General features: G+C 50.4%; 1 protein-coding gene across 2 annotated transcripts in view; it reads right to left on the bottom strand.

The window, feature by feature from the left end:
• Positions 1-279: 279 nt before the first annotated feature.
• Positions 280-25,528, bottom strand: part of CA7 (carbonic anhydrase 7) — a 28,274-nt gene continuing 3,025 nt past the window's right edge. The window contains exons 2-7 of one of the 2 annotated variants that reach the window (XM_073659710.1): positions 19,989-20,186; positions 18,524-18,642; positions 18,209-18,304; positions 17,839-17,901; positions 14,766-14,921; positions 280-1,029 (exon numbers count right to left, since the gene is read on the bottom strand). In XM_073659710.1, coding sequence (XP_073515811.1) covers positions 901-1,029; positions 14,766-14,921; positions 17,839-17,901; positions 18,209-18,304; positions 18,524-18,642; positions 19,989-20,186 — 761 coding nt within the window. In that variant the 3' untranslated portion in view covers positions 280-900. The remainder of the gene's footprint in view (positions 1,030-14,765; positions 14,922-17,838; positions 17,902-18,208; positions 18,305-18,523; positions 18,643-19,988; positions 20,187-25,528) is intronic. The other variant, XM_073659711.1, reaches the window with a different exon arrangement.

Here is a 25,528-nt window from a genome sequence, read left to right on the forward strand (position 1 = left end):
CTCTGGAGTATAATACAGGTGTAACCCTTTATGATCTGTGCATTAGAACAATGCTATGTGGCAATATAAGAGCGTGGACGCATTCATCATCCTCTGCAGACAGAGATGGTCGCACATTGCACCTTTTATTACACGCAGCATCTTTACAGCCGGAGCTGCGGATTCTGTACCAGATGAATCATGTGACGGACTCCACAATCCAGTGCCCGGCGAGCGCTTATGATAATTATATATATATATATATATATATATATATGATGGATGTGAAATGTGACACAATTTAATAAAAAAAAACATAATTTATTTGCGGGGGGACCAGACACCCATAATGTCACCTATTGTCACAGACCGGGAGATTTAAATAACATAAATAATCATAAAGCTTCCCGGCTGCCGACATGCAGAGAACGATCAGGAATTGTGCTGCTGGGACCCAGATATTGTATTCACTGTCTGTCAGCGGTTTCCAGCAGTTCGCTGAATCCTAACAGTGTTTTGGAAACAGTCAGTAAGGCTGAGAACAGACAGCAGGGAGACAATCAGAAGATTCCTGGACTCTTTCCAGAATGCAAATCAGCAGACACTGAACAAGCAGGGAATGCAGAGGGATTTCAGCTCTGAAGAAGCAGAATTATGACTATAATACAGATGCAATTCAGGACCAAGCAGATTCTTTTGTCATAAATGAGGACAGCGTAGGAAAGCCTGTGCGATATCTACAGAAAATCCATCATTACCATTCAATTACTGCAGATATTAGGGTCAAATCAAAAGAGAAGAGCGAGAATCTAGAGCTAGGCCGGAATCTGATTACTATAAAAAGAGAAGGCAAAGCTCGGCCCCCAGGGGCCCGGCAGACGGTCAGTTTGGTCCTTGCTAAAGTCCCCAGTCTGATTGACATCAACACTTGAAAGAGGCTTGTACTTTTCTCCCATTGAGAGGCTGCGGAGGCCGGAAGTTATTCACCATGTGGATCCTCTCGTCCTCTTCTTCTCCGTTAAACAGGAGGGTTTTCCTGAATCGCTCCATCTAGAAATACACAGGGGCCGTCAGACACCGACACCACTCCATTATCCTTACCAAAACCAAAACTTTTTACGATTATATTGTCCTATAAACATGTCTCCACTCAAGATTAACGGGAATAGCCCCTAAAAACATATGTAGGGAGTGTAATAGTAATGACCTCAACAAAGAGGAAAGTAATACACTCCCTACAATAAGAGACAAGAAAAAAAGCACAGGCACCTCAACGCGTGTTTCACTACACTGGGCTTTGTCAGGAAGTGACTCTGACGACCTGAGGAAGTCCAGTGTAGTGAAACGCGCGTCGAGGTGCCTCTGCACCCCTTCTGTTCTCCTCCTGGTTCTATCTATACACACTGTCTTAAGGTTTTATTCGTATATGACCCTTATTCTTATTATCACTGCTTAGACTGCCCTTTTGCTTTTTCTTCATTAATCCCTCAAGTATGGTTCAAGCATCACTTGCTATTAATTTACTTTAGAGGAAGGTTAGAAGAAACCCTGTTTGGTCTTTTTGGAAATTTTAGAATTTTTTTTTTTTAGCGTAAATGCTCCAAAATCTTCAAAAAAAAAAAAAAACACTTGAAAACTTTTCATATTCATTCCTAAGGGAAATCCACTTTGTTGTACACATGAAGCATGAAGAGTCTTTTAGTTATTTTTTTTTTTCTTGAAGAAGCTTTGAAAATCAGCTGGTGGAAAAAAAACATCTTTGAAGCACATCCTAATAATAAAAAAAAAAAAACTCTTCGAAAACTCTTAAAAAAAAAAAAAAACTTCAGGAAACTTTTCCAAAAACTTCACAAAAAAAGCGGTTTCTGCTTGAAAAATTCATTGTTTTTGAGCACCTCAATAAACTCCTTTCTGAATATAGACTAAGGATGTTTCCCAACTTTTTGACATCACCACTGCGCCCAAGACACGACCAAAACAAAACGGGCATCTTGTGGCTTTCTGGCTGAACTACAAGTCCCAGCATGCTCTGCTTGAGTTTGCACCGTTCACACCATTTTTCGAACCTCTGATTCCTGCGTCTTACAGATATGACTATAACGTAGAAATGCAATGAGGCTGCTCCCAGCGCAGGGAGTGTCGCACTTTCCCTATCATTGATGATAAGTGACTGTGGTCGCCTCCTGTAATAAGAGTTGCCAGCGCCATTTACACAGGTCCTGCCCTTAATGTACACGTCCCGGACCCTGCAAACCTCGGGGCATTTACACAGCGGCAGTAATATCAGTTTACGCCTCGTCACTTTACACCTTCACAATCTCAAGGCAAATACACAATCAATGCATCAATCACATAACAATCTGGTGCAAGGATTAATCCCCACTATTACCCATCCCCCAAAAATAATGAGCGCCAGTGATGAGCCCCAACATGTCGCTTTCATTGCAGGGTCTTATTCCACCAGATTAGAATCTGACATTAAATTTACTTTGGGCAAAAATAACGAATGAAGTGATATTATCACCGATCGGAAAATTCGGCACTTTACCTAGTCCTGGTCTGTGCTTCCAGGTCCCGTCCTGCTCAGCCAATCACTGGCCTCAATGGTGACCCGCCCCACCAGTGATTGGCAGAGCAGGACGGGACCTGAAAGCACAGACCAGGACTAGGCACCGTAAGTGCTGACAATATTAAAGGGTGTCAAGGACCAGGAAGAAGAGAAAAACATGGACCGGGGAAGCATCAGAATGGGACTTATGGGGGTCGGTGAGGGAGAGAATCACTCCATTTATTATTTATAACTGGCCTGGGCAAACTTACTGGAATGGAAAACCCCTTTAAGTGATGGCACTATGCCAGTATAAGAAGAGTGACCCCTGTCCACCAGTATTTGCTGTAACTAAAGTCATCACAGTTCATCATCCGAGAGATCGGGGGGTGGCAGTGAGTAAAATGCATTGAGAAATCTAATATTTGGGATTGCTTACCCCCTGCTTTTTTCATAAGGACCCCATACACATTAGACTAAAGCCGGAGGAAGTCGCTGATTCTAGGCAGGATCGTCCGACCAGCTAATGTGTCTGGCGGCCTCCGGACTCTTCCCCGACAGAAGATATCTGGGGAGAGAAGGATCCTGTCTACTGATTGTGCCTGATCCATTTCTTCTGCGAAGAGGTAAACCGCCCTCACAGGAGGAGGAGGACAAAAGAGTCAGGAAGAGGAGGACAGAGGATTCTGGAGAACAGAGGAGTCTGGAGTGAGGAGGACAAAGGAGTCTGGAGAGAGAAGGAAAGCTGAGTTTGAAGGGAAGAGGTCAGAGGAGTCTGGAGGGAGGACAGAAGAGTCTGGAGGAGGAGGAAAGTTGAGTTTGGAGGGAGGAGGTCAGAAGAGTGTGGAGGAGAGAGGACAGAACAATCTGGAGGAGGAGGGAGCACAGAGGAGGGCAGAGAGGTCTTGAGAAGGAGAACAGAAGAGTCTAGCGGGAGGAAGACAGAGGGGTCAGGAGGAGGAGCACAGAGGGGTCAGGAGGAACAGGACAGATGAGTCTGGAGGAGGAGGGCAGAGAGGTCTTGATGAGGAGGACAGAAGAGTCTAGAGCAGGGGTCTCAAACACGCGGCCCGCATGCGGCCCCTGAGGCTGCTTTATGCGGCCCGCAGGCACAGACCCCTTGACGATCCCGACCTGGTCCAGGAGGAGCCGCCGACAGCAGCGCTGAATTGCCGCACAGAGACTGTCTCCCAGCACAGCATTTCCAATGCCAGCCGCCGGCCAATCAGAGGCCAGCAGCTGATATCTGCGTGTCGGCGCAGCGAGTATGACGTCATTGCCATATGCAGATGTCAGCTGCTGGCCTCTGATTGGCCGGCGGCTGGCATTGGAAATGCAGTGCTGGGAGACAGTCTCTGTGCGGCAATTCAGCGCTGCTGTCGGCGGCTCCTCCTGGACCAGGTCGGGATCGTCAAGGGGTCGGACTCTGTGGTGCCTGCGGGCCACATCTGCAGGAAGGACTCCGAGGGAACGGAGGACAGGTGAGAATCATCTTTTTTTTTCTATTTTATGTGTGTGAAGAACAGCACAGGGGGCACATAGCCACAGGATGGGGACCTGGATGGGGCACAGAGCCACAAGAGGGGACCTGGATGGGGCACATAGCCACAGGATGGGGACCTGGATGGGGCACATAGCCACAACATGGGGACCGGGATGGGGCACATAGCCACAAGAGGGGACCTGGATGGGGCACATAGCCACAAGAGGGGACCTGGATGGGGCACATAGCCACAAGAGGGGACCTGGATGGGGCACATAGCCACAAGAGGGGACCTGGATGGGGCACATAGCCACAAGAGGGGACCTGGATGGGGCACATAGCCACAAGAGGGGACCTGGATGGAGCACATAGCCACAAGAGGGGACCTGGATGGAGCACATAGCCACAAGATGGGGACCTGGATGGGGCACATAGCCACAAGAGGGGGACCTGGATGGAGCACATAGCCTCAAGAGGGGACCTGGATGGGGCACATAGCCACAAGAGGGGACCTGGATGGGGCACATAGCCACAAGAGGGGACCTGGATGGAGCACATAGCCACAAGAGGGGGACCTGGATGGAGCACATAGCCTCAAGAGGGGACCTGGATGGGGCACATAGCCTCAAGAGGGGACCTGGATGGGGCACATAGCCACAGGATGGGGACCTGGATGGGGCACATAGCCACAAGAGGGGACCTGGATGGGGCACATAGCCACAAGAGGGGACCTGGATGGGGAACATTGCCTCAAGAGGGGACCTGGATGGGGCACATAGCCTCAAGAGGGGGACCTGGATGGGGCACATAGCCACAAGAGGGGACCTGGATGGGGCACATAGCCACAAGAGGGGACCTGGATGGGGCACATAGCCACAAGAGGGGACCTGGATGGGGAACATTGCCTCAAGAGGGGGACCTGGATGGGGCACATAGCCTCAAGAGGGGACCTGGATGGAGCACATAGCCTCAAGATGGGGACCTGGATGGGGCACATAGCCTCAAGAGGGGGACCTGGATGGAGCACATAGCCTCAAGAGGGGACCTGGATGGGGAACATTGCCTCAAGAGGGGGACCTGGATGGGGCACATAGCCACAAGAGGGGACCTGGATGGGGAACATTGCCTCAAGAGGGGGACCTGGATGGGGCACATAGCCTCAAGAGGGGGACCTGGATGGGGCACATAGCCTCAAGAGGGGACCTGGATGGGGCACATAGCCACAAGAGGGGACCTGGATGGGGCACATAGCCTCAAGAGGGGGACCTGGATGGGGCACATAGCCTCAAGAGGGGACCTGGATGGGGCACATAGCCACAAGAGGGGACCTGGATGGGGAACATTGCCTCAAGAGGGGGACCTGGATGGGGCACATAGCCTCAAGAGGGGGACCTGGATGGGGCACATAGCCACAAGAGGGGGACCTGGATGGGGCACATAGCCACAAGAGGGGACCTGGATGGGGCACATAGCCACAAGAGGGGACCTGGATGGGGAACATTGCCTCAAGAGGGGGACCTGGATGGGGCACATAGCCTCAAGATGGGGACCTGGATGGGGTACATAGCCACAAGATGGGGACCTGAATGGGTCACATAGCCACAGGATGGGGAGCTGGATGGGGCACACAGCCACAAGATGGGGACCTGGATGGGGCACATAGCCACAAGATGGGGACCTGGATGGGGCACATAGCCACAAGATGGGGACCTGGATGAGACACATAGCCACAAGATGGGGACCTGAATGGGTCACATAGCCACAGGATGGGGAGCTGGATGGGGTACATAGGCACAAGATGGAGACCTGGATAGGGCACATAACCACAAGATGGGGACCTGGATGGGGCACATTAGTACAAGATGGGGACTTGGATGGGGAACATTACTACAAGATGTTTGCCATTATTACTATATGACAATATTACTGTATGTGGCCAATTGGGGGAAACAAAATTGTAAAAATAAAAAAAATAAAAATAAAGCATGAAAAAATATTGGGCACTAAAAATGCTGTTTTATATGTAAACTAAAGTAAACACAAAAAAGTGCACGTTTATTATCGCCACATCCATAACGACCCAAGCTATAAAAAAAATAAACATGGCAAAAATGTTCAAAAGGTGTATACAAAAAAAAATGGTATCAATAAAAATGTCACATTGAACAAAGAATGCGGCCCCCCAAATTCAAATTTTTTCCATGTGCGGCCCATATACCCAGCCGAGTTTGAGACCCCTGGTCTAGAGGGAGGAGGACAGAGGGGTCAGGAGGAAGAGGACAGAAGAGTCTGGAGGAGGAGGATAGATGTGTCTGGAGAGAGGGGGAAAGCTGAGTTTGGAGGGAGGAGGTCAGAAGTGTCTGGAGGAGGGAGGATACAAGAGTCTGGAGGAGGAGGGAGCACAGAGGAGTCTAGAGGGAAGAGGACAGGGGTCAGGAGGAATAGGACAGAGGGGTCAGGAGGAAGAGGATAGAGGGGTTAGGAGGAAGAGGACAGAGGAGTCTGGAAGGAGGAGGACAGAGAAATCTGGAGGAGGAGGACAGAGGGGCCTGGAGGAGAAGGACAGGAAAGTCTGGGGGAGGAGAAGGACAGGAAAGTCTGGGGGAAGGGGACAGAGGAGTCTGGCAGCGGCGCTCATAGAGAAGCGCTCGGCCGTGTGTTCCAGTATTTGAGGGGTCAGGAGAGAAAGCTGTTGGACCAATGATCAAATGTGTATTGCGGCTTGTAGTCCAGACATCTTTGACCTTGATACTTTCCTTACAGTCGCAAATTTAGGAATCCTGTTGCCTCTGTGGCTGTCGTTGCGTCTGATCATTAAGCCACATTACACTGTGTGATGGCGCCATCTCCCCATACTGTGCACCCCTATTAATTAAAGGGATCCTCGGTTGAGGATTGTCATAAATATATTAAGAAAATATTAAGGATTTGTCTCTCCCGCTGAAACCCCTCACTCCCCCTCCTATATACTGTTTGTCAGAGTAGCAGAGCTGACAATCTACGGAGCTGTCTGTATGCAAATTAGCACACACAGGAGAAGTGGCTAATAGGCAAATGCCAGTACAAAGAGAGGTCGCAAACCCAATTAACATGCGAGTGTATTTTCTAATGGCATAGGCCTGCGATAAATTCACACCTGGGTGAGGAGGAGGCAGCTCGTTTAAGCTTCAAACACTACTCACATTTCCTGCTGCAAACTCCAAGCTTTTCGGCACCGACACAAAATATGGAATATTTGAAATTCCATAATTCCGATAATAATGGGACATGTATTTTTAGTGGCAGGGTCAACTAAGTAGCAATACGCTTATTTTTCCGTAGCTGTGAGCCCCTTCGGTGAGCCGTGGCGCAAAAGTACCAGAATAACTGACCACAGTTATGCCATGTGTAGTCTCTAAGGAAACGTAAATTTGTAACAAAGAATATGGCGTCACTGGCAAGCCTCTGTGATCAACCAGCGATAAGTTATTGTGGAAGTTAGATATTTTAAGAAAAATATGAAGGCTGGAGCCCAGCCCACATGATGTCATCACAAGGGGTGTGTGGGCAGGTTCCCCCCTTTGACATAAATGACCCAGCCAAGGGTGGGTCAGTAATCATTGCCGGGAAGTATAGATTCTATAAGCAAGGGGTCTCGTTCGATAATGGTCAAATCAATTGGAGCGCCTCCCCTTCAGCTAAACTGAATCGTCTCTGCGATCTTTTTAGTAAGTTCTCCTTTAATCCCATTTTATTTGTGCAACTGTATATTCTGTACTTAATGTCTCTTTTTGTAAAACCTTTTGTATATTTTTCATAAACACTGCCTCTCTTTTGGATTAAATATAAAATTTAACAGTTCTGTTTCTTTTGTTCTGTAATCGTTCCTCCCCCGAAGCCATACGCTACCAGAAAGCAGGCGTCCGACCAGGCCTGTATTATATTTCAAAGCTGGTCGGTGGTGGCAGCGAATAATAATAAGTGGGTTATCGTGAAGCTGGCAGTGATCGTACTGGGGCGTATACACATATTCCATGCTTGGAATCCGGAGGTGTGTACGCCATACGCTTTCTGCTTGCTTGCCGATAGCTACGTACTGAGTAATCGGGATCGTGTGAGCGCAAATCCCTGACAATACTGACAAAGTGACGTCAGCTGCGGAATATTGTGTGATCTCCCTGGTGTCGTCTCTGACGTCCCTGACCAGGATTGTCATATCTTGGGCAGAGTGGAGAATCGAGACGATTGTCTCTTTCTCTGTCCTGTATTACTTGGACCCCCATTTTATGCAATGCTTCATTTCCCCTGTGGTGGCGCTGCAGCAGAGTACTCCCACAGATTGGGGTATTGGGGTTCCCAGCAGAGGGCAGTGTGGGATCTGCATGTTGTCATGTGACGCCTGTAGTGCCGGCGTCCCTGCCCTCTGCTAGGCAGGGACGCTGTTCCCCTCACCGCTCTGCTCCGTGCCCGGCGTCCCTCTCCCGCTCTGCTGGCAGCGCGCGCTCCTTCCCGGCCACTGTGCTTAGGGCGCGCGCGCGCGCCCTCCCTCCCTCTTAAAGGGGCCGCGCGCACCGTCCTAAGGAGTCCCCGGCCAATGGCCGGAGGACTTTACCATATATAAGGCACCTCCTCCAAAATGGAGGTGCCCGAGCAATGTTGTTGCACCGTTCTACTCTGCTTCAGCCCTCAGGTCCCGTTGCCAGTTACCTGCCAGTTACCTGCCAGATTCCTGCCAGCTTGCTGTCCTAATCCTGCCTGATTTCCTGTTACCTGCCTGCCTGCCTGAGGTCCGACGGTCTGCCTTACAACTCCGGTCAGTCTGTCTAAGGACCAACTTGCCCGCTCACCTGGGAGCGCACATCAGCTACCTGCCTGCTTGCCTGAGGTCCGACGGTCTGCCTTACAACTCCGGTCAGTCTGTCTATGGACCAGCTTGCCCGCTCACCTGGGAGCGCTTCTCCGCTACCTGCCTGCTTGCCTGCCCGGAGGCTCCGCTGTCACGTGCTGTGACCACCAGCTATTCCAGACTCTTGCCCGCTCACCTGGGAGCGCTCCTCCGCTACCTGCCTGCTTGCCTACCTGGAGGCTCCGCCGTCACGTGCTGTGACCACCTGCTATTCCAGAGACTCTCGCTTGCTCACCTGGGAGCACACATCCTCCATCTGCCTTGCTAGCCTACCTGGAGGTTCAGCCATCACAGGTCGTACCTACCCTTTACCTAGAGACTGCCCCGGTCACTTGCCGTGACCTCCAGCCCGTTCTTCCAGAGACTGCCCCGGTCACTTGCCGTGACCACCAGCCCGTTCTTACAGAGACTGCCCAGATCACTTGCCGTGACCTCCTGCCCGTACACCCAGAGACTGTCCCGGTCACCTGCTGTGACTGCCTGCCTGGTCGCCACCCGCTCCCTTACAAGGACCGCTCCCTTGTATAGTAGCCCAGAGGTTCCGCCTCCCAGACCCGTTACAGTTTGCTCGGGCCATGGAACCCGGTGGCACCCAAGCTCCCTCGCTCTCGGACCTGTGTCATGAACTGTCCCGTCAAAGGTCCCAACAGGAGTCCATCCTGGGTCACCTGCGGAATGTCAATACTCGCCTGGACACTCTGACTGCTCCACCAACAACCTCCGCCAGTGCCATGTCTCGCAATCCGGCAGCTCCGCTGTCCACTAACACCATGATATCCTACCCCGGACCTCGGCTTTCTGCACCTCCTCGCTTCGGAGGCGACTCAGCCCAGGCTCGGGGCTTCATAAATCAGTGCACCCTGCACTTTGAACTATTGTCCCACCAGTTTAACTCCGACCGAGCCAAAATTGCATTCATCATGTCCCATCTCACCGGGGAGGCCCTGGCCTGGCTAAATCCTCTATGGGAGAGAGGAGACCCCCTGGTGTCCAACTTGCCTGCTTTTCTCACGGCTTTCCGGAAAGTCTTCGACGAACCCGGACGGTAGACCTCATCCGCATCATCGTTGCTACGCCTCCGTCAGGAAAGTCTCACCGTGGGCCAATATGCCATACGGTTCCGTACCCTTGCCTCGGAGCTGGCCTGGGATAACGACGCTCTGGTTTCCGTCTTCTGGGAGGGCCTGTTCGGCCGTATTAAAGATGAACTTGCCGGTCGGGACATTCCTACCACTCTCGATGACTTAATAACTCTTGCCACCCGGATTGACCTACGGTTCCAGGAGCGTGCCAGAGAGGTCACCCGTGAGAGGAGGTTACCACGTCTAGCTCCTACTTTTCAGAAACCCGTCACTCCTTCTGTCTCTAACCAGGTACACCCTCCTGAGCCTATGCAGGTCGACCAGACCAAGATGGTCAAGACCCGTCAGGACTTACGCCGTGCCGAGGGGACCTGCTTCTACTGTGGCAGTAAGGAGCACCGGATCCGTGCCTGCCCGGAGAGGTCGGGAAACGCCTGTGTCTAGGTTCGCTCAGAGAGGTCCACCTAGACAAGAATAAATCCTCTCCATCCCTGCTGTTGTCAGTTTCAATCGTCTACGGGGAGAACCGTTATTTCGAACTAGCCCAACTGGACTCTGGAGCAGCCGGGAATCTTATTTCACAGTCCCTGGTAGAGAAATACCGCATCCCCACCAAACCTCTGGCTGTACCCTTGTCTGTTGCTGCCGTGGATGGGGGGCTCTTACCACGCCCCATCCAACTCATCACCGAATCCATTACTCTGCAGGTGGGATTGCTGCATTCTGAAAGTATCTCCTTCCATGTTCTGCCTGGACTCTCTCACGCCCTCTTGCTAGGCCTACCTTGGCTCCAGAAACATGCACCCGTTCTTGACTGGCAGACCGGAGAAGTCCTTCGCTGGGGACAGGGCTGCCATAAGACCTGTGTGGTTCCCGTTCATCCCGTCCGTCCTTCTCCTACCCCAGCTAATCTACCTGGACTTCCGATTCCTTATTGGTCTTATGCTGATGTCTTTAATAAAAAGGAGGCAGAGACACTACCCCCTCATAGACCATACGACTGCCCTATCGACCTGTTACCTGGTACTTCTCCTCCCCGTGGGCGTATTTATCCATTATCCGCTGCTGAGACCCGGTCGATGTCCGAATATATTGAGGAGAATCTGGCCAGGGGATTCATCCGGAAATCTACCTCCCCGGCGGGAGCAGGCTTCTTTTTCGTCAAAAAGAAGGACGGCTCTCTCCGTCCCTGTATAGACTATAGAGGCCTTAACCAGATCACGGTGAAGAATAAGTACCCCCTTCCGCTCATTCCGGAGTTATTTGATCGTCTGAGGGGGGCTAGAATCTTCACCAAACTGGACCTCCTTGGGGCGTACAACCTGGTTCGTATCCGTCAGGGGGATGAATGGAAGACGGCATTCAACACCCGGGACGGCCACTATGAATATCTGGTAATGCCCTTTGGCCTCTGTAACGCTCCTGCCGTCTTTCAAGAGTTGGTCAATGACATCTTCCGGGACCTTCTCTACTCCTGCGTAGTGGTGTACCTGGACGACATCTTGGTCTTCTCTCCGGATCTCCAGACTCACCGGAGGGATGTTCGTCAGGTCCTGCTCAGGCTCAGGCAGAACCATCTCTACGCTAAATATGAGAAGTGCCTCTTTGAGCAGACCTCGCTTCCGTTTCTGGGCTACATTATCTCTCAGACCGGCCTACAAATGGATCCTGAGAAACTGTCTGCCATCGAGAAATGGCCCCGACCAGAGGGGTTGAAGGCTATTCAACGGTTCCTGGGCTTCGCCAACTATTACCGCCTCTTCATCCCGCACTTCTCTTCCCGGACTGCCCCAATTTCCGCGCTCACACGTAAGGGTACTAATCCCAAAGAGTGGCCGCCCGAAGCAGAGGAGGCCTTTCTTTCCCTAAAACAGGCCTTCTCTTCCGCCCCGGTGCTGCATCGCCCGGACGGCAACAAGCAGTTCTTCCTGGAAGTTGACACCTCCTCCTCTGGAGCCGGAGCGGTACTTACTCCAAAATCATCTTCCGGGAGAATGGTAACTTGTGGCTTCTTCTCCAAACTCTTCTCCTCTTCTGAGCGCAACTATTCCATAGGAGACCGAGAGTTATTGGCCATCAAGCTGGCGTTGGAGGAGTGGCGTTACCTACTCGAGGGGGCTCTTCATCCGGTAATAATTTACACTGACCACAAGAACTTGGCTTACCTCCAGCATGCCCAGAGACTTAACCCGCGCCAAGCCCGGTGGTCCTTGTTTTTTGCTCGCTTTGATTTTGTTCTTCATTTTCGCCCGGCTGACAAAAACGTCAAAGCAGACGCCTTGTCCCGATCCTTTCTGGTGTCCGATCTCGAGGAAGAACCTAAACATATCATCGATCCCGCCAGAGTAATGCAGGTGGCTCCCGTGAGTCTAAATCGTCTCCCTCCCGGTAAGACGTTTGTTTCAGTACCTGATCGGGAGAAGATCCTACACTGGGGCCATTCGTCTAAACTAGCTGGCCACGCCGGTCAGAAAAAGACCCTCCAGCTTATTGCCCGGCACTATTGGTGGCCTACCCTGCACAAGGACATAATAGACTTTGTTTCTGCCTGTGTGTCCTGCGCCCGCAACAAAGTCCCGAGACATCTGCCAGCCGGACGCCTCCTTCCGCTTCCTGTACCTGCTGCCCCCTGGCAGCATATAGCAATGGACTTTATAACTGATCTCCCCGTCTCTGCCGGTTGTACGGTCATTTGGGTGGTCGCTGATCGCTTTTCCAAGATGGCTCACTTTATTCCCCTGCCAGGCCTTCCGTCTGCACCCGAGCTGGCTAAAGACTTTATCCGCCACATCTTCCGTCTTCATGGCCTGCCCCTCCACATCGTGTCGGATCGTGGGGTACAGTTCACCTCACGTTTCTGGAGAGCCACTTGTAAACTACTAGACGTCACCCTGGACTTCTCTTCCGCTTACCACCCACAGTCCAATGGTCAAGTGGAGCGGATCAATCAGAACCTGACCAGTTACCTCCGGCACTTCGTTAATGCCCATCATTTTGACTGGGTGGATCTCCTACCATGGGCCGAGTTCTCTTATAATAATCACGAGAGCGAATCCTCCTCCAAATCCCCGTTTTTTGTAGTCTTTGGTCAGCATCCTCGGATTCCTTTTCCTGTCTCCACCTCTGTGGACAACCCGGCTGCGGAATCTCTCGTTAGCAAATTTTCCTCCATATGGGAGAGTACCCGGTCCGCACTCCTTCTGTCATCCGAGCGTATGAAAAGACACGCTGACAAAAAACGCCTGGATCCTCCACAATTTCGTCCAGGAGATAAAGTCTGGCTCTCATCTAAATATGTTCGACTCAAGATACCTTCTTACAAGTTAGGGCCTCGGTTCATCGGTCCTCTGGAGGTCATCAGTCAGATCAACCCGGTGGCCTATAAATTGAAACTCCCGGCCAACTTACGGATCCCTAACTCCTTCCATGTATCTCTCCTCAAACCCGTGGTGCTTAACTCTTTTTCCAAGTCTACAGGTACGCCTCCTGCTCCGGTTTCTGCTGAGGACGAGTTTGAGGTAGAGAACATTCTTGCCACCAAAAGGGTAAGAGGAAAGACCTTTTTTCTGGTAGATTGGAAGGGGTTTGGTCCTGAGGAGAGAACGTGGGAGCCCCGGGAGAACATCCATGCCCCTCTCATCCTAGCTAAATTTCTATCTGGCCTAAAAAAGGGGGGGCCTAAAGGTGGGGGTACTGTAGTGCCGGCGTCCCTGCCCTCTGCTAGGCAGGGACGCTGTTCCCCTCACCGCTCTGCTCCGTGCCCGGCGTCCCTCTCCCGCTCTGCTGGCAGCGCGCGCTCCTTCCCGGCCACTGTGCTTAGGGCGCGCGCGCGCGCCCTCCCTCCCTCTTAAAGGGGCCGCGCGCGCCGTCCTAAGGAGTCCCCGGCCAATGGCCGGAGGACTTTACCATATATAAGGCACCTCCTCCAAAATGGAGGTGCCCGAGCAATGTTGTTGCACCGTTCTACTCTGCTTCAGCCCTCAGGTCCCGTTGCCAGTTACCTGCCAGTTACCTGCTAGATTCCTGCCAGCTTGCTGTCCTAATCCTGCCTGATTTCCTGTTACCTGCCTGCCTGCCTGAGGTCCGACGGTCTGCCTTACAACTCCGGTCAGTCTGTCTAAGGACCAACTTGCCCGCTCACCTGGGAGCGCACATCAGCTACCTGCCTGCTTGCCTGAGGTCCGACGGTCTGCCTTACAACTCCGGTCAGTCTGTCTATGGACCAGCTTGCCCGCTCACCTGGGAGCGCTTCTCCGCTACCTGCCTGCTTGCCTGCCCGGAGGCTCCGCTGTCACGTGCTGTGACCACCAGCTATTCCAGACTCTTGCCCGCTCACCTGGGAGCGCTCCTCCGCTACCTGCCTGCTTGCCTACCTGGAGGCTCCGCCGTCACGTGCTGTGACCACCTGCTATTCCAGAGACTCTCGCTTGCTCACCTGGGAGCACACATCCTCCATCTGCCTTGCTAGCCTACCTGGAGGTTCAGCCATCACAGGTCGTACCTACCCTTTACCTAGAGACTGCCCCGGTCACTTGCCGTGACCTCCAGCCCGTTCTTCCAGAGACTGCCCCGGTCACTTGCCGTGACCTCCAGCCCGTTCTTCCAGAGACTGCCCTGATCACTTGCCGTGACCTCCTGCCCGTACACCCAGAGACTGTCCCGGTCACCTGCTGTGACTGCCTGCCTGGTCGCCACCCGCTCCCTTACAAGGACCGCTCCCTTGTATAGTAGCCCAGAGGTTCCGCCTCCCAGACCCGTTACAACGCCTCCAATAAGTTGGGATTTTACCTGTTTTTCTGAAACTTTTATCGGCTCTTTCAAGACGATCCACGTGACACTTTCATTCAGGGGCGGAGTGGTGAGAGAGCCGGGGTACGTCCAGTATTCCAGGCTGGGGGGCAGCAGACATTTGGGGTTGAAGCTGTTAAATTGCGCTTTGGTTCCCTTAACGAGAGAGAAATGTCAGTGGTGAAGACAAACATCAGAGATAATCCCCCAGTATCGCGTCCGCCCCCAGAGGGTCACATTATGTTTCAATGAATCTGTGATTCTTGCACAGTCTTGATAACGGAGCCGGTAATTAGACAGCTCCCCATAGATGTAGCCGGCAGCTCCTCCTGCTCTATCTCCAGCTGTGGTTGTGGGGGCTCATGTGCGATGGATCATGGATGTTATGGGGGGTCTGTGCGCTCAGCACAGAGACCATATCGCTGTTATTATGGGGGCACTGTGGATGTCGTTGTCATTATGGGGGCCAGGGCTGGCATTAGTGGATGTAAATGGGCAATTGCCTCTTGCCTCCACTTCATTGGGGGTCGCCAGCATCTACAGCAGGAGCTACACTGATAATAGCATAATAAGTGTAGCCTCTGATGTGAAGACTGCAACCTCTCCACCATGGCCAAGACCAAACAGCTGTGTAAGGACACCAGGGACAAAATTGTAGACCTGAACAAGGCTGGGATGGACTACAGGACAATAGGCAGCAGATTGGTGAGAAAGCAACAACTGTTGGCGCAATTATTAGAAAATGGAAGAAACATTAAATGACGTCAATCTTCCTCGGTCTGGGGCTCCATGCAAGATCTCTCCTCTTGGGGTAAGAATGATTCTGAGAAAGGTCAGGAATCAGCCCAGGACTACACGGGAGGACCTGGTCAATGACATGAAGAGAGCTGGGACCACAGTCTCAAATATTACCGTAAGGCCACGGCCCCACTATCAGTATTCGGTCAGTATTTTTTCTCAGGGGTGGGAGCCAAAACCAGGTGAGGAGCAATCAAAGAAAAGGTATAATAGAAACAAGTCACCAATTCTGCATTTATCACCCACTGCTGGTTTTGGCTCCCACTCCTGAGAAAAAATACTGACCGAATACTGATAGTGGGGCCGTGGCTTAAATAACACACTACGCCAGGGTTCACCAACTTCAGTCCTCAACGCCCACCAACAGGTCATGTTTTCAGGATTTCTTACTATTGCACAGGTGGTGGAATTATTGCCTGTGCAGGCGATGTAATTAGCACCTGAGCAATACTAAGGAAATCCTGAAAACATGGCATGTTGGTGGGCCTTGAGGACTGGAATTGGGGAACCCTGCACTATGCTATCATGGATTAAAATCCTGCAGGGCACGTAAGGTCCCCCTCCTCACACCAGCACATGCCCAGGCCCATTTGAAGTTCTCCAATGACCATCTGGATGATCCAGAGGAGGCATGGGAGAAGGTCATGTGGTCAGATGTGACCAAAATAGAACTTTTTGGTATCAACTCCACTAGCTGTGTTTGGAGGAAAAAGAAGGATGAGTACAACCCCCAAAACACCATCCCAACTGTGAAGCATGGTGGGAGAAACATCATACTTTGAGGGTGCTTTTCTGCAAAGGGGACAGGATGACTGCACTGTATTGAAGGGAGGATTTTGACCAACAACCTCCTTCCCTCAGTAAGAGCATTGAAGATGGGTTGTGGCTGGGTCTTCCAGCATGACAATGACCCAAAACACACAGCCAGGGCAACAAAGGAGTGTCTCAAAAAGAAGCATTTCAAGGTCCTGCAGTGGTCTAGCCAGTCTCCAGACCTGAACCCAATAGGAAATCTTTGCAGGGAGCTGAAACTCCATGTTGCCCAGCAACAGCCCCGAACCCTGAAAGATCTGGAGAAGATCTGTATTGAGGAGGGGGCCAAAATCCCTGCTGCAGTGAGTGCAAACCGGGTCAAGATCTACAGGAAAAGTCTGACCTCTGTAACAAAGGTTTCTGTACCAAATATTAAGTTCTGTTTTTCTTTTGTATCAAATACTTATTTCATGCAATAAAATGCTAATTAATTATATAAAAATCATACAGTGTGATTTTCTGTTTTTTTTTATTTTTAGATTCTGCCTCTCACAGGTGAAGTATGCCTGTGATAAAAAAAAAATTACAGACCTCTCCCTTCTTTGTAGGTGGGAAAACTAGCAAAATCGGCAGTGGATCAAATACTGATTTTCCCCACTGTATTAGTGAGGATATCAGAATGTATGGGCTCCTGGTGGTATATATGGGTCTGTATGTATGTGCTCTGTGCATGCATGTGTCGGTATGTATGTGCTCTGTGTATACATGTGTGTGTAACATACAGTGTTTGTGTTAGTAATTTGTAAATCTTGGCAGCGCAGGGCCACACTTTGTCTAAACCTGGCCCTAGGGCGGGTTCTTTTATGTATAGTATTATATCACTTTTTCTCTGACCCAATAATCCCCAGATTTGGGATTCGGTGTAGTAGGGGCACGGCCTCGGCTTCTCACCGCTCTTGGTCCTGCTTTTTATGACCGCAGCTCATGTCAGATAAGACGTGATATATTCTCACTCCGGACCTTTATATCATCATCCATCACTCCAGCCCCAAATGAAAATCCCATCAGCAAACACTGGGCTGATAATGTCATGTGCGGCGGAGGTTATGTGATATGTCCGTGTATATGATCCCGAGAAAGTGACATAAGCGAAACCATAAAACACCCGAGCTAATTGTGAGGGATGAGAGAGGGGGAATAATACACTATAATAGCAGGAAAAACACGCAATTCACGGCAGGACACAAAGACGGCAGAATTCACACAATGCGCTGGAAACAAAGACTCCGCGGACCGGGACTATAAATAGGGAGATGTATGGGGACAAGTAAGTGCAGGAGGAAACCTGATCGGACGCGTGGAATAAAGACGAGATGGACATATATGAAGGTATAGAAAACGCACAATACTAGGCGTGCCCCTATATATATATATGACAGTAGGGGATTATTATGCACAGTATATATACATGACAGTAGGGGATTATTATGCACACCTGACTCCGCACAATGGGGTCACTCACCCTAAATCTGACCATGTACAGGGCGTCTGTCAGTCGGTCCAGTCCTGGATGCTTCTCCCCAATCTGAAAGCAAAAATAAAACTATCCATGGAGAAGATACAACATAACGAATAATAGGCTGCAACATAGAAACACTGCCTGAATGAGGTCTGCCTGGGCATGCTGGTTGCTGTAGTTCCCCAACATTTGGTGTAGCCCACGAGATACACTTGCCCTCTCTACAATCATTTCCACCTCTCTGACCTCGTTGGTATCTAGGTAATAATCTGCGGATTACATGGTCTCTCCTTGAAGGACACTTTAATTTTAGGAGTTTATTCTTTCCATCTGCAAGTGCAAAATTCCTGAATATGAAGCATTTAATACTGACTTCCAAGAAGACCCCGATAACCACGAGTCCGTCCGACGCCGCTGCCGCCTCCCCGAAACTGGGGAAGGATTTTGCATTCCAATGAACCAGGTGGAGCTGAGGGGTACAATGAGAAAAAAAAATAGTCATAAAAGTTTGAGAAGTTGTAAAAAGTTTAAGGCTGTAACGTGTGAAATTCATAATAGGTGTCATAATGGGTCGTTAACGTTGCTGTAAAGTGTCACTAGCCCATGAAATGTGGAGAGAATTTAAAGAGCCCACACCTAGAAAAATAGAAAAATGCCCCGCCAGAGCTTCTGGAAATAAGGCTCATACCTCACAGGGGTAAGACTTGCCGTCCACCGTGTGCTCGGATCCTTCATTGACTTGGGTTCCCCAGTGGAAGTGGAATTGCTTGAGGCGGTAGGAGTCATTAAGGGGTCCTCCGGTGATCACTGCAAGAGCCGAACAGCAAACATAAAATAAATCGAATACTTGCATTTTTTAAATTTTTGCTTTGGAGATGTGGAGGGAGGCGAAGCTCAGAAGATTCCCTGAATAAATGGGGGTTGGGAAGGGTGCGGGGATGGAGCTGTCATAGTGGCTACAAACAGTGTAGGAACATCCTAATTAGTTCTTATGGGGTCGTAGTAGGGAATGGTCTGTATGAGTGAGCAACAAGCTGGTTTAGAGTATGGCTGACCAGTCAGACGGGCGAGACAGTGGATGTGGGGAAGACTCTGACCGCTCCCAACATGCCAGCGGGTAAAAAAGCCTCTGTATCCCTCCCATAGAGAGATGAGCCGCAGGATGGAACCTGGCATCGTGAACAGCCTGCCACCTGTAAGTGGGGGTCAGACACATCAGCAGTTATGGTGAAGGGCCAGCTAGTGAGTGGGAGTGAGCGACTCCATGTCCGGGTAGGTGCAGACGAGAGGAGATAAAAATTGGACAATTGCACGGTCCCATGGAATGAAGTGTTATCCGTCAATACCACGGATAACAGTCATCCGAGTTATACAATCGTCTGCACAAACCCAAAGGGTGAAAAAAGGCAAATTGAGCCTCACAGAAGGTATCAGGTGCGAGCGTTGCAGAACCCATAATGGAGAAGAGGCCTGGGCATGGGGTGTCTGCAGAAAAGACCCCAGTGCAAGGGCGTGAGTGTCTGCGGTGGAGAGGTCACACCCATGAGGTTCTGTGAGCGTCTGGACCCACAACACCCCAAGGTCACATCCTCCTTAGAAAGAACACAGGACATCAAGTTTTTGGGCTTCTCTTCTATGTCGTGTCCTGATCTCTATTATCGGGGTCTCTCCTTATTGCCCATGCCTGGTGCTTCTACACCTGACGCCCCCATACCTGCGCTCATTGTTCTAATCTGCAAATGTCTTATTCAGTTTTCTGGCAGTTTCCTAATCAGTTCATTTCTCCGAATCCACCCGCTCAGCAAATATTTGGCCGCCCAGTGAATGTAATCTGTGTTATCCACGTAGGATCTCATAGGGAAGCAGAATCCATCACCTGATGAAAGGCGCGGACGGTTCTGAAGTTATTGGGCTGCAGTAGGACGACACAATATAGGAGGTCTCCGGACCCCCCCCAGTGCTATTGATGGGTCTATTGAGGATCTACCCTACTGGTATGGTGCCGCCATATAATGCAGTCAATATTATCAAGAAATTGATGTATACAACTGATAGATTTCAGGAGGACACCGACCACAAGAGCTTGCAATCTAAACCTGACATTACAGTGCAAAACGTGTCCTAAGATCCAGTTGTGATGTGTGTGATCTCACCTGTCTTATCGTCATTGTCGTCAAACTCCACCATGACCGAGTGCCCGTTGTTGGACATGTTGATGGACGTGCACTGATCATAGGACACCACCAGAGGCTGCAGGCTGGGATTGAAGACGGCCTGACTGGCGACTATATTAATAGGAGACTGACGATTGCCCTGGGCGATGGGGAAGTATCGGTGCCACTCGGAGGGACCTACGGGAGGAACAGCACAAGATAAGCACCAGATAAGAAGACTAGTCAGCGATGAAAGGGTTCACAAGATGATCATAAAGTGCAGCCCCTGCTGTGACCCCCAGAGATCAGCCTCTGCTGTGACCCCAGAGATCAGCCCTTGCTGTGACCCCAGAGATCAGCCCCTGCTGTGACCCCCAGAGATCAGCCCCTGCTGTGACCCCAGAGATCAGCCTCTGCTGTGACCCCAGAGATCAGCTCCTGCTGTGACCCCCAGAGATCAGCCTCTGCTGTGACCCCCAGAGATCAGCCCCTGCTGTGACCCCCAGAGATCAGCCCCTGCTGTGACCCCAGAGATCAGCCTCTGCTGTGACCCCAGAGATCAGCTCCTGCTGTGACCCCCAGAGATCAGCCTCTGCTGTGACCCCCAGAGATCAGCCCCTGCTGTGACCCCCAGAGATCAGCCCCTGCTGTGACCCCCAGAGATCAGCCCTGCTGTGACCCCCAGAGATCAGCCCCTGCTGTGACCCCCAGAGATCAGCCCCTGCTGTGACCCCCAGAGATCAGCCCTGCTGTGACCCCAAAGATCAGCCCTGCTGTGACCCCCGGAGATCAGCCATGCTGTGACCCCCAGAGATCAGCCCTGCTGTGACTCTCAGAGATCAGCCCTGCTGTGACCCCCAGAGATCAGCCCTGCTGTGACCCCCAGAGATCAGCCCCTGCTGTGACCCCCAGAGATCAGCCCCTGCTGTGACCCCCAGAGATCAGCCACTGCTGTGACCTCCAGAGATCAGCCCTGCTGTGACCCCAGAGATCAGCCCTGCTGTGACCCCAGAGATCAGCCCTGCTGTGACCCCAGAGATCAGCCCTGCTGTGACCCCCAGAGATCAGCCCCTGCTCTGACCTCCAGAGATCAGCCCTGCTGTGACCACCAGAGATCAGCCCCTGCTGTGACCTCCAGAGATCAGCCCCTGCTGTGACTCCCAGAGATCAGCCCTGCTGTGACTCCCAGAGATCAGCCCCTGCTGTGACCCCCAGAGATCAGCCCCTGCTGTGACCCTAGAGATCAGCCCCTGCTGTGACCCCCAGAGATCAGCCCTGCTGTGACTCCCAGAGATCAGCCCCTGCTGTGACCCCCAGAGATCAGCCCCTGCTGTGACCCCCGGAGATCAGCACCTGCTGTGACCCCCAGAGATCAGCCCCTGCTGTGACCCCCAGAGATCAGCCCTGCTGTGACCCCCGGAGATCAGCACCTGCTGTGACCCCCGGAGATCAGCACCTGCTGTGACCCCCAGAGATCAGCCCCTGCTGTGACCCCCAGAGATCAGCCCCTGCTATAAGTGTACAGTTTCCCTGAGCAAGAGATGCTTCCGCTCTCCCCTATGGGCCGCAGGTGAAGACCCCTCAGAATTCACTAATGGTGTTTATGAAAATGGGTACTCCGATTTTGACAACCGCTTTAAGGAGGTCGTACTGTCTGCTCACAGCAGATGTTTTGGTACAGTTGTATTCAGTTTAGATAATCCCAGACTGTTAACAAAAAATCCTGATGTGATTATATTTCCATAAACCTGTGCAGAAAATCCCCGGCGCGAACGGGATGGACCCCGGAGGGTCACAGGGCTGTGATAGTATGTGAGTCAGCACATGACATGTCCGTGTCACAGATTACGCCGTTCTTCCCTAAGTGCACGCCTTAAGTATTTGCAGCAGAAATTTCACCCACATCTCTTGGCAGGAAAAACACAGGGTAAAATAAGTGTGTTTTTGCCCCGTTTTTTACATGCATTTTTGGTGCTGATTTTTCCCCACTCATTAATATGGGTGAAATCTGCAGCATCCGGCCCCAGACACCACGGTCAACCTTATCCTACAGGGTATCAGGCTGTGCACGCCGAGGGGTTATTTCGGTAAAAAATGGATGAGGTTTCTAGATGAATCCACTTCAGGAAACGTTCCTTCTACTTTTAGGGTTTTTTTAGGAGTTTTTCTTTCCTGGAGCAGTTTTGATGAGTTTTTGCAGCGGTTTAATTAGACGATGCCTAATTTTTAGCGGATTCCACCCAGGGACCTTTCCTAGATGTGACAAGCACTTTCTTTTCTCTTATATGCGTCTTTCAAAACCTGAAGTGGAAGAAAAACGCCCAAAAGACCGAATCTATGAACAGCAAAGTGGTTTTACAATAGAAGAATCTTTCACGGCTTTTTGAAGCGATTTTTCAGAATTTTTTTTAAGTGCTCCAAGACAAAGCAATATCCTGATCATCGTCGTCTTCAGTGAAGGAGCGAGAGCTGTAAGATCCTATGGTGCTCGCTCCCGCACGGAAGGCGGCAGCAGGAGCAGAGTGCAGCCGAGGTTAGTGCAGCCCTCCACATACACTATGGTGGTCCGGTCCGTGCTGCGGGTAAAATGCAAAAACCTTCAATAGAGTCAATTAGAAAAGTGATTTTACAGCACCGTCCTGCACTATTATATCGCTCTCTTTACAGCACCGTCCTGCACTATTATATCGCTCTCTTTACAGCACCGTCCTGCACTATTATATCGCTCTCTTTACAGCACCGTCCTGCACTATTATATCGCTCTCTTTACAGCACCGTCCTGCACTATTATATCGCTCTCTTTACAGCACCGTCCTGCACTATTATATCGCTCTCTTTACAGCACCGTCCTGCACTATTATATCGCTTTCTTTACAGCACCGTCCTGCACTATTATATCGCTTTATTTACAGTACCGTCCTGCACTATTATATCGCTCTCTTTACAGCACCGTCCTGCACTATTATTTCGCTTCCTTTACAGCACCATCCTGCACTATTATATCGCTCTCTTTACAGCACCATTCTGCACTATTATATCGCTTCCTTTACAGCACCATCCTGCACTATTATATCGCTCTCTTTACAGCACCATCCTGCACTATTATATCGCTCTCTTTACAGCACCGTCCTGCACTATTATATCGCTCTCTTTACAGCACCGTCCTGCACTATTATATCGCTCTCTTTACAGCACCGTCCTGCACTATTATATTGCTCTCTTTACAGCACCGTCCTGCACTATTATATCGCTTTCTTTACAGCACCATCCTGCGCTATTATATCGCTCTCTTTACAGCACCGTCCTGCATTATTATATCGCTCTCTTTACAGCACCGTCCTGCATTATTATATCGCTCTCTTTACAGCACCGTCGTGCACTATTATATCGCTCTCTTTACAGCACCATCCTGCATTATTATATCGCTCTCTTTACAGCACCGTCCTGCGCTATTATATCGCTTTCTTTACAGCACCATCCTGCGCTATTATATCGCTCTCTTTACAGCACCGTCCTGCACTATTATATCGCTCTCTTTACAGCACCATCCTGCACTATTATATCGCTCTCTTTACAGCACCGTCCTGCACTATTATATCGTTCTCTTTACAGCACCGTCCTGCACTATTATATCGCTCTTTACAGCACCGTCCTGCACTATTATATCGCTCTCTTTACAGCACCGTCCTGCACTATTATATCGCTTTCTTTACAGCACCGTCCTGCGCTATTATATCGCTCTCTTTACAGCACCGTCCTGCACTATTATATCGCTCTCTTTACAGCACCGTCCTGCACTATTATATCACTCTCTTTACAGTACAGTCCTGCACTATTATATCGCTCTCTTTACAGCACCGTCCTGCACTATTATATCGTTCTCTTTACAGCACCGTCCTGCACTATTATATCGCTCTCTTTACAGCACCGTCCTGCACTATTATATCGCTCTCTTTACAGTACCATCCTGCACTATTATATCGCTCTCTTTACAGCACAGTCCTGCACTATTATATCGCTCTCTTTACAGCACAGTCCTGCACTATTATATCGCTCTCTTTACAGCACCGTGCTGCACTATTATATCGCTCTCTTTACAGCACCATCCTGCGCTATTATATCGCTCTCTTTACAGCACCATCCTGCGCTATTATATCGCTCTCTTTACAGCACCGTCCTGCACTATTATATCGCTCTCTTTACAGCACCGTCCTGCACTATTATATCGCTCTCTTTACAGCACCGTCCTGCACTATTATATCGTTCTCTTTACAGCACCGTCCTGCACTATTATATCGCTCTCTTTACAGCACCGTCCTGCACTATTATATCGCTCTCTTTACAGCACCGTCCTGCACTATTATATCGCTCTCTTTACAGCACCGTCCTGCACTATTATATCGCTCTCTTTACAGCACCGTCCTGCACTATTATATCGCTCTCTTTACAGCACCGTCCTGCACTATTATATCGCTCTCTTTACAGCACCATCCTGCACTATTATATCGCTCTCTTTACAGCACCGTCCTGCACTATTATATCGCTCTCTTTACAGCACCGTCCTACACTATTATATCGCTCTCTTTACAGCACCGTGCTGCACTATTATATCTCTTCCTTTAGACCGTGGAGGCACACTTTAATCTTTCAGGCTCCGGAGTTAAATGCCCGTGGTGCAATGAGTCCGGAGTTTCACATTGTGCAGCTAATGAGATTCCCAGTCACCTGGGGCTTGAGGAAACGCGTGGAGAAATGGCGCCTGTCACCGTGATAAATGACGAGCAACACCAGGAACCTCCAGCAATGAGCAGGGGATACACAACAGGTATATAGATACGTGATATAAAGCTGCGACCATGGAGGGAAGGGAATTTCCTACATTTTCCATTACTTATTCTATGAAGGAACATGAATCTGTTTCACCCCAGTCTGTAACGGCTGATAACAGGGAGCAATAGATTATATTCACCTGTCCTAAAACCTGTCTCTGATAACAGTAAGTAATAATCCATATTCACTTCTCCACAATTGATTAATCTCTCCTGACGTCGGCCTTTTAACAACCTGTAATTGCTGATAACAGAGAGCAATAAAACCACAGGACCCATACAGCCATAGCTTCTCTACGGGACCCTACTCTTAAATTTGGGACAAACGTCCTCTCTCCTGATCTGTCTGTTTTATCACATCGCCCAATGATCTTTTTCTTATGGTGCTGCTTGGTGCCGTTCCTCTGTTACACCTCCTGGAAATTCAAGAATAAATTGGCAACTGGGTGTTACACGATCTAATACTCTCGAAACTGATTTGACAATGTCAGACTTGCCACCAAAATGGTAATTCACCGTTATCAGTTCATTCATTAATTTCCAGGAGGAATAACAGAGGAACAGAACTGAGAAAAGATGTTCCAGGGGCGTCATTTTATGGGACAGACAAAGATCAGTTCTGCGGGAACTGATCTGTCCAGTGGGGGTTGTAGTCTTGGTCTTATCTTTCCAGCCTGGACACTTCTGTCCTTTAGTTTTTCTTCACCTTTC

This window comes from Phyllobates terribilis, unplaced genomic scaffold (genome assembly GCF_046119375.1).
Source record: "Phyllobates terribilis strain yellow unplaced genomic scaffold, ASM4611937v1 Scaffold_14__1_contigs__length_39327217, whole genome shotgun sequence".
Taxonomy (NCBI): domain Eukaryota; kingdom Metazoa; phylum Chordata; class Amphibia; order Anura; family Dendrobatidae; genus Phyllobates; species Phyllobates terribilis.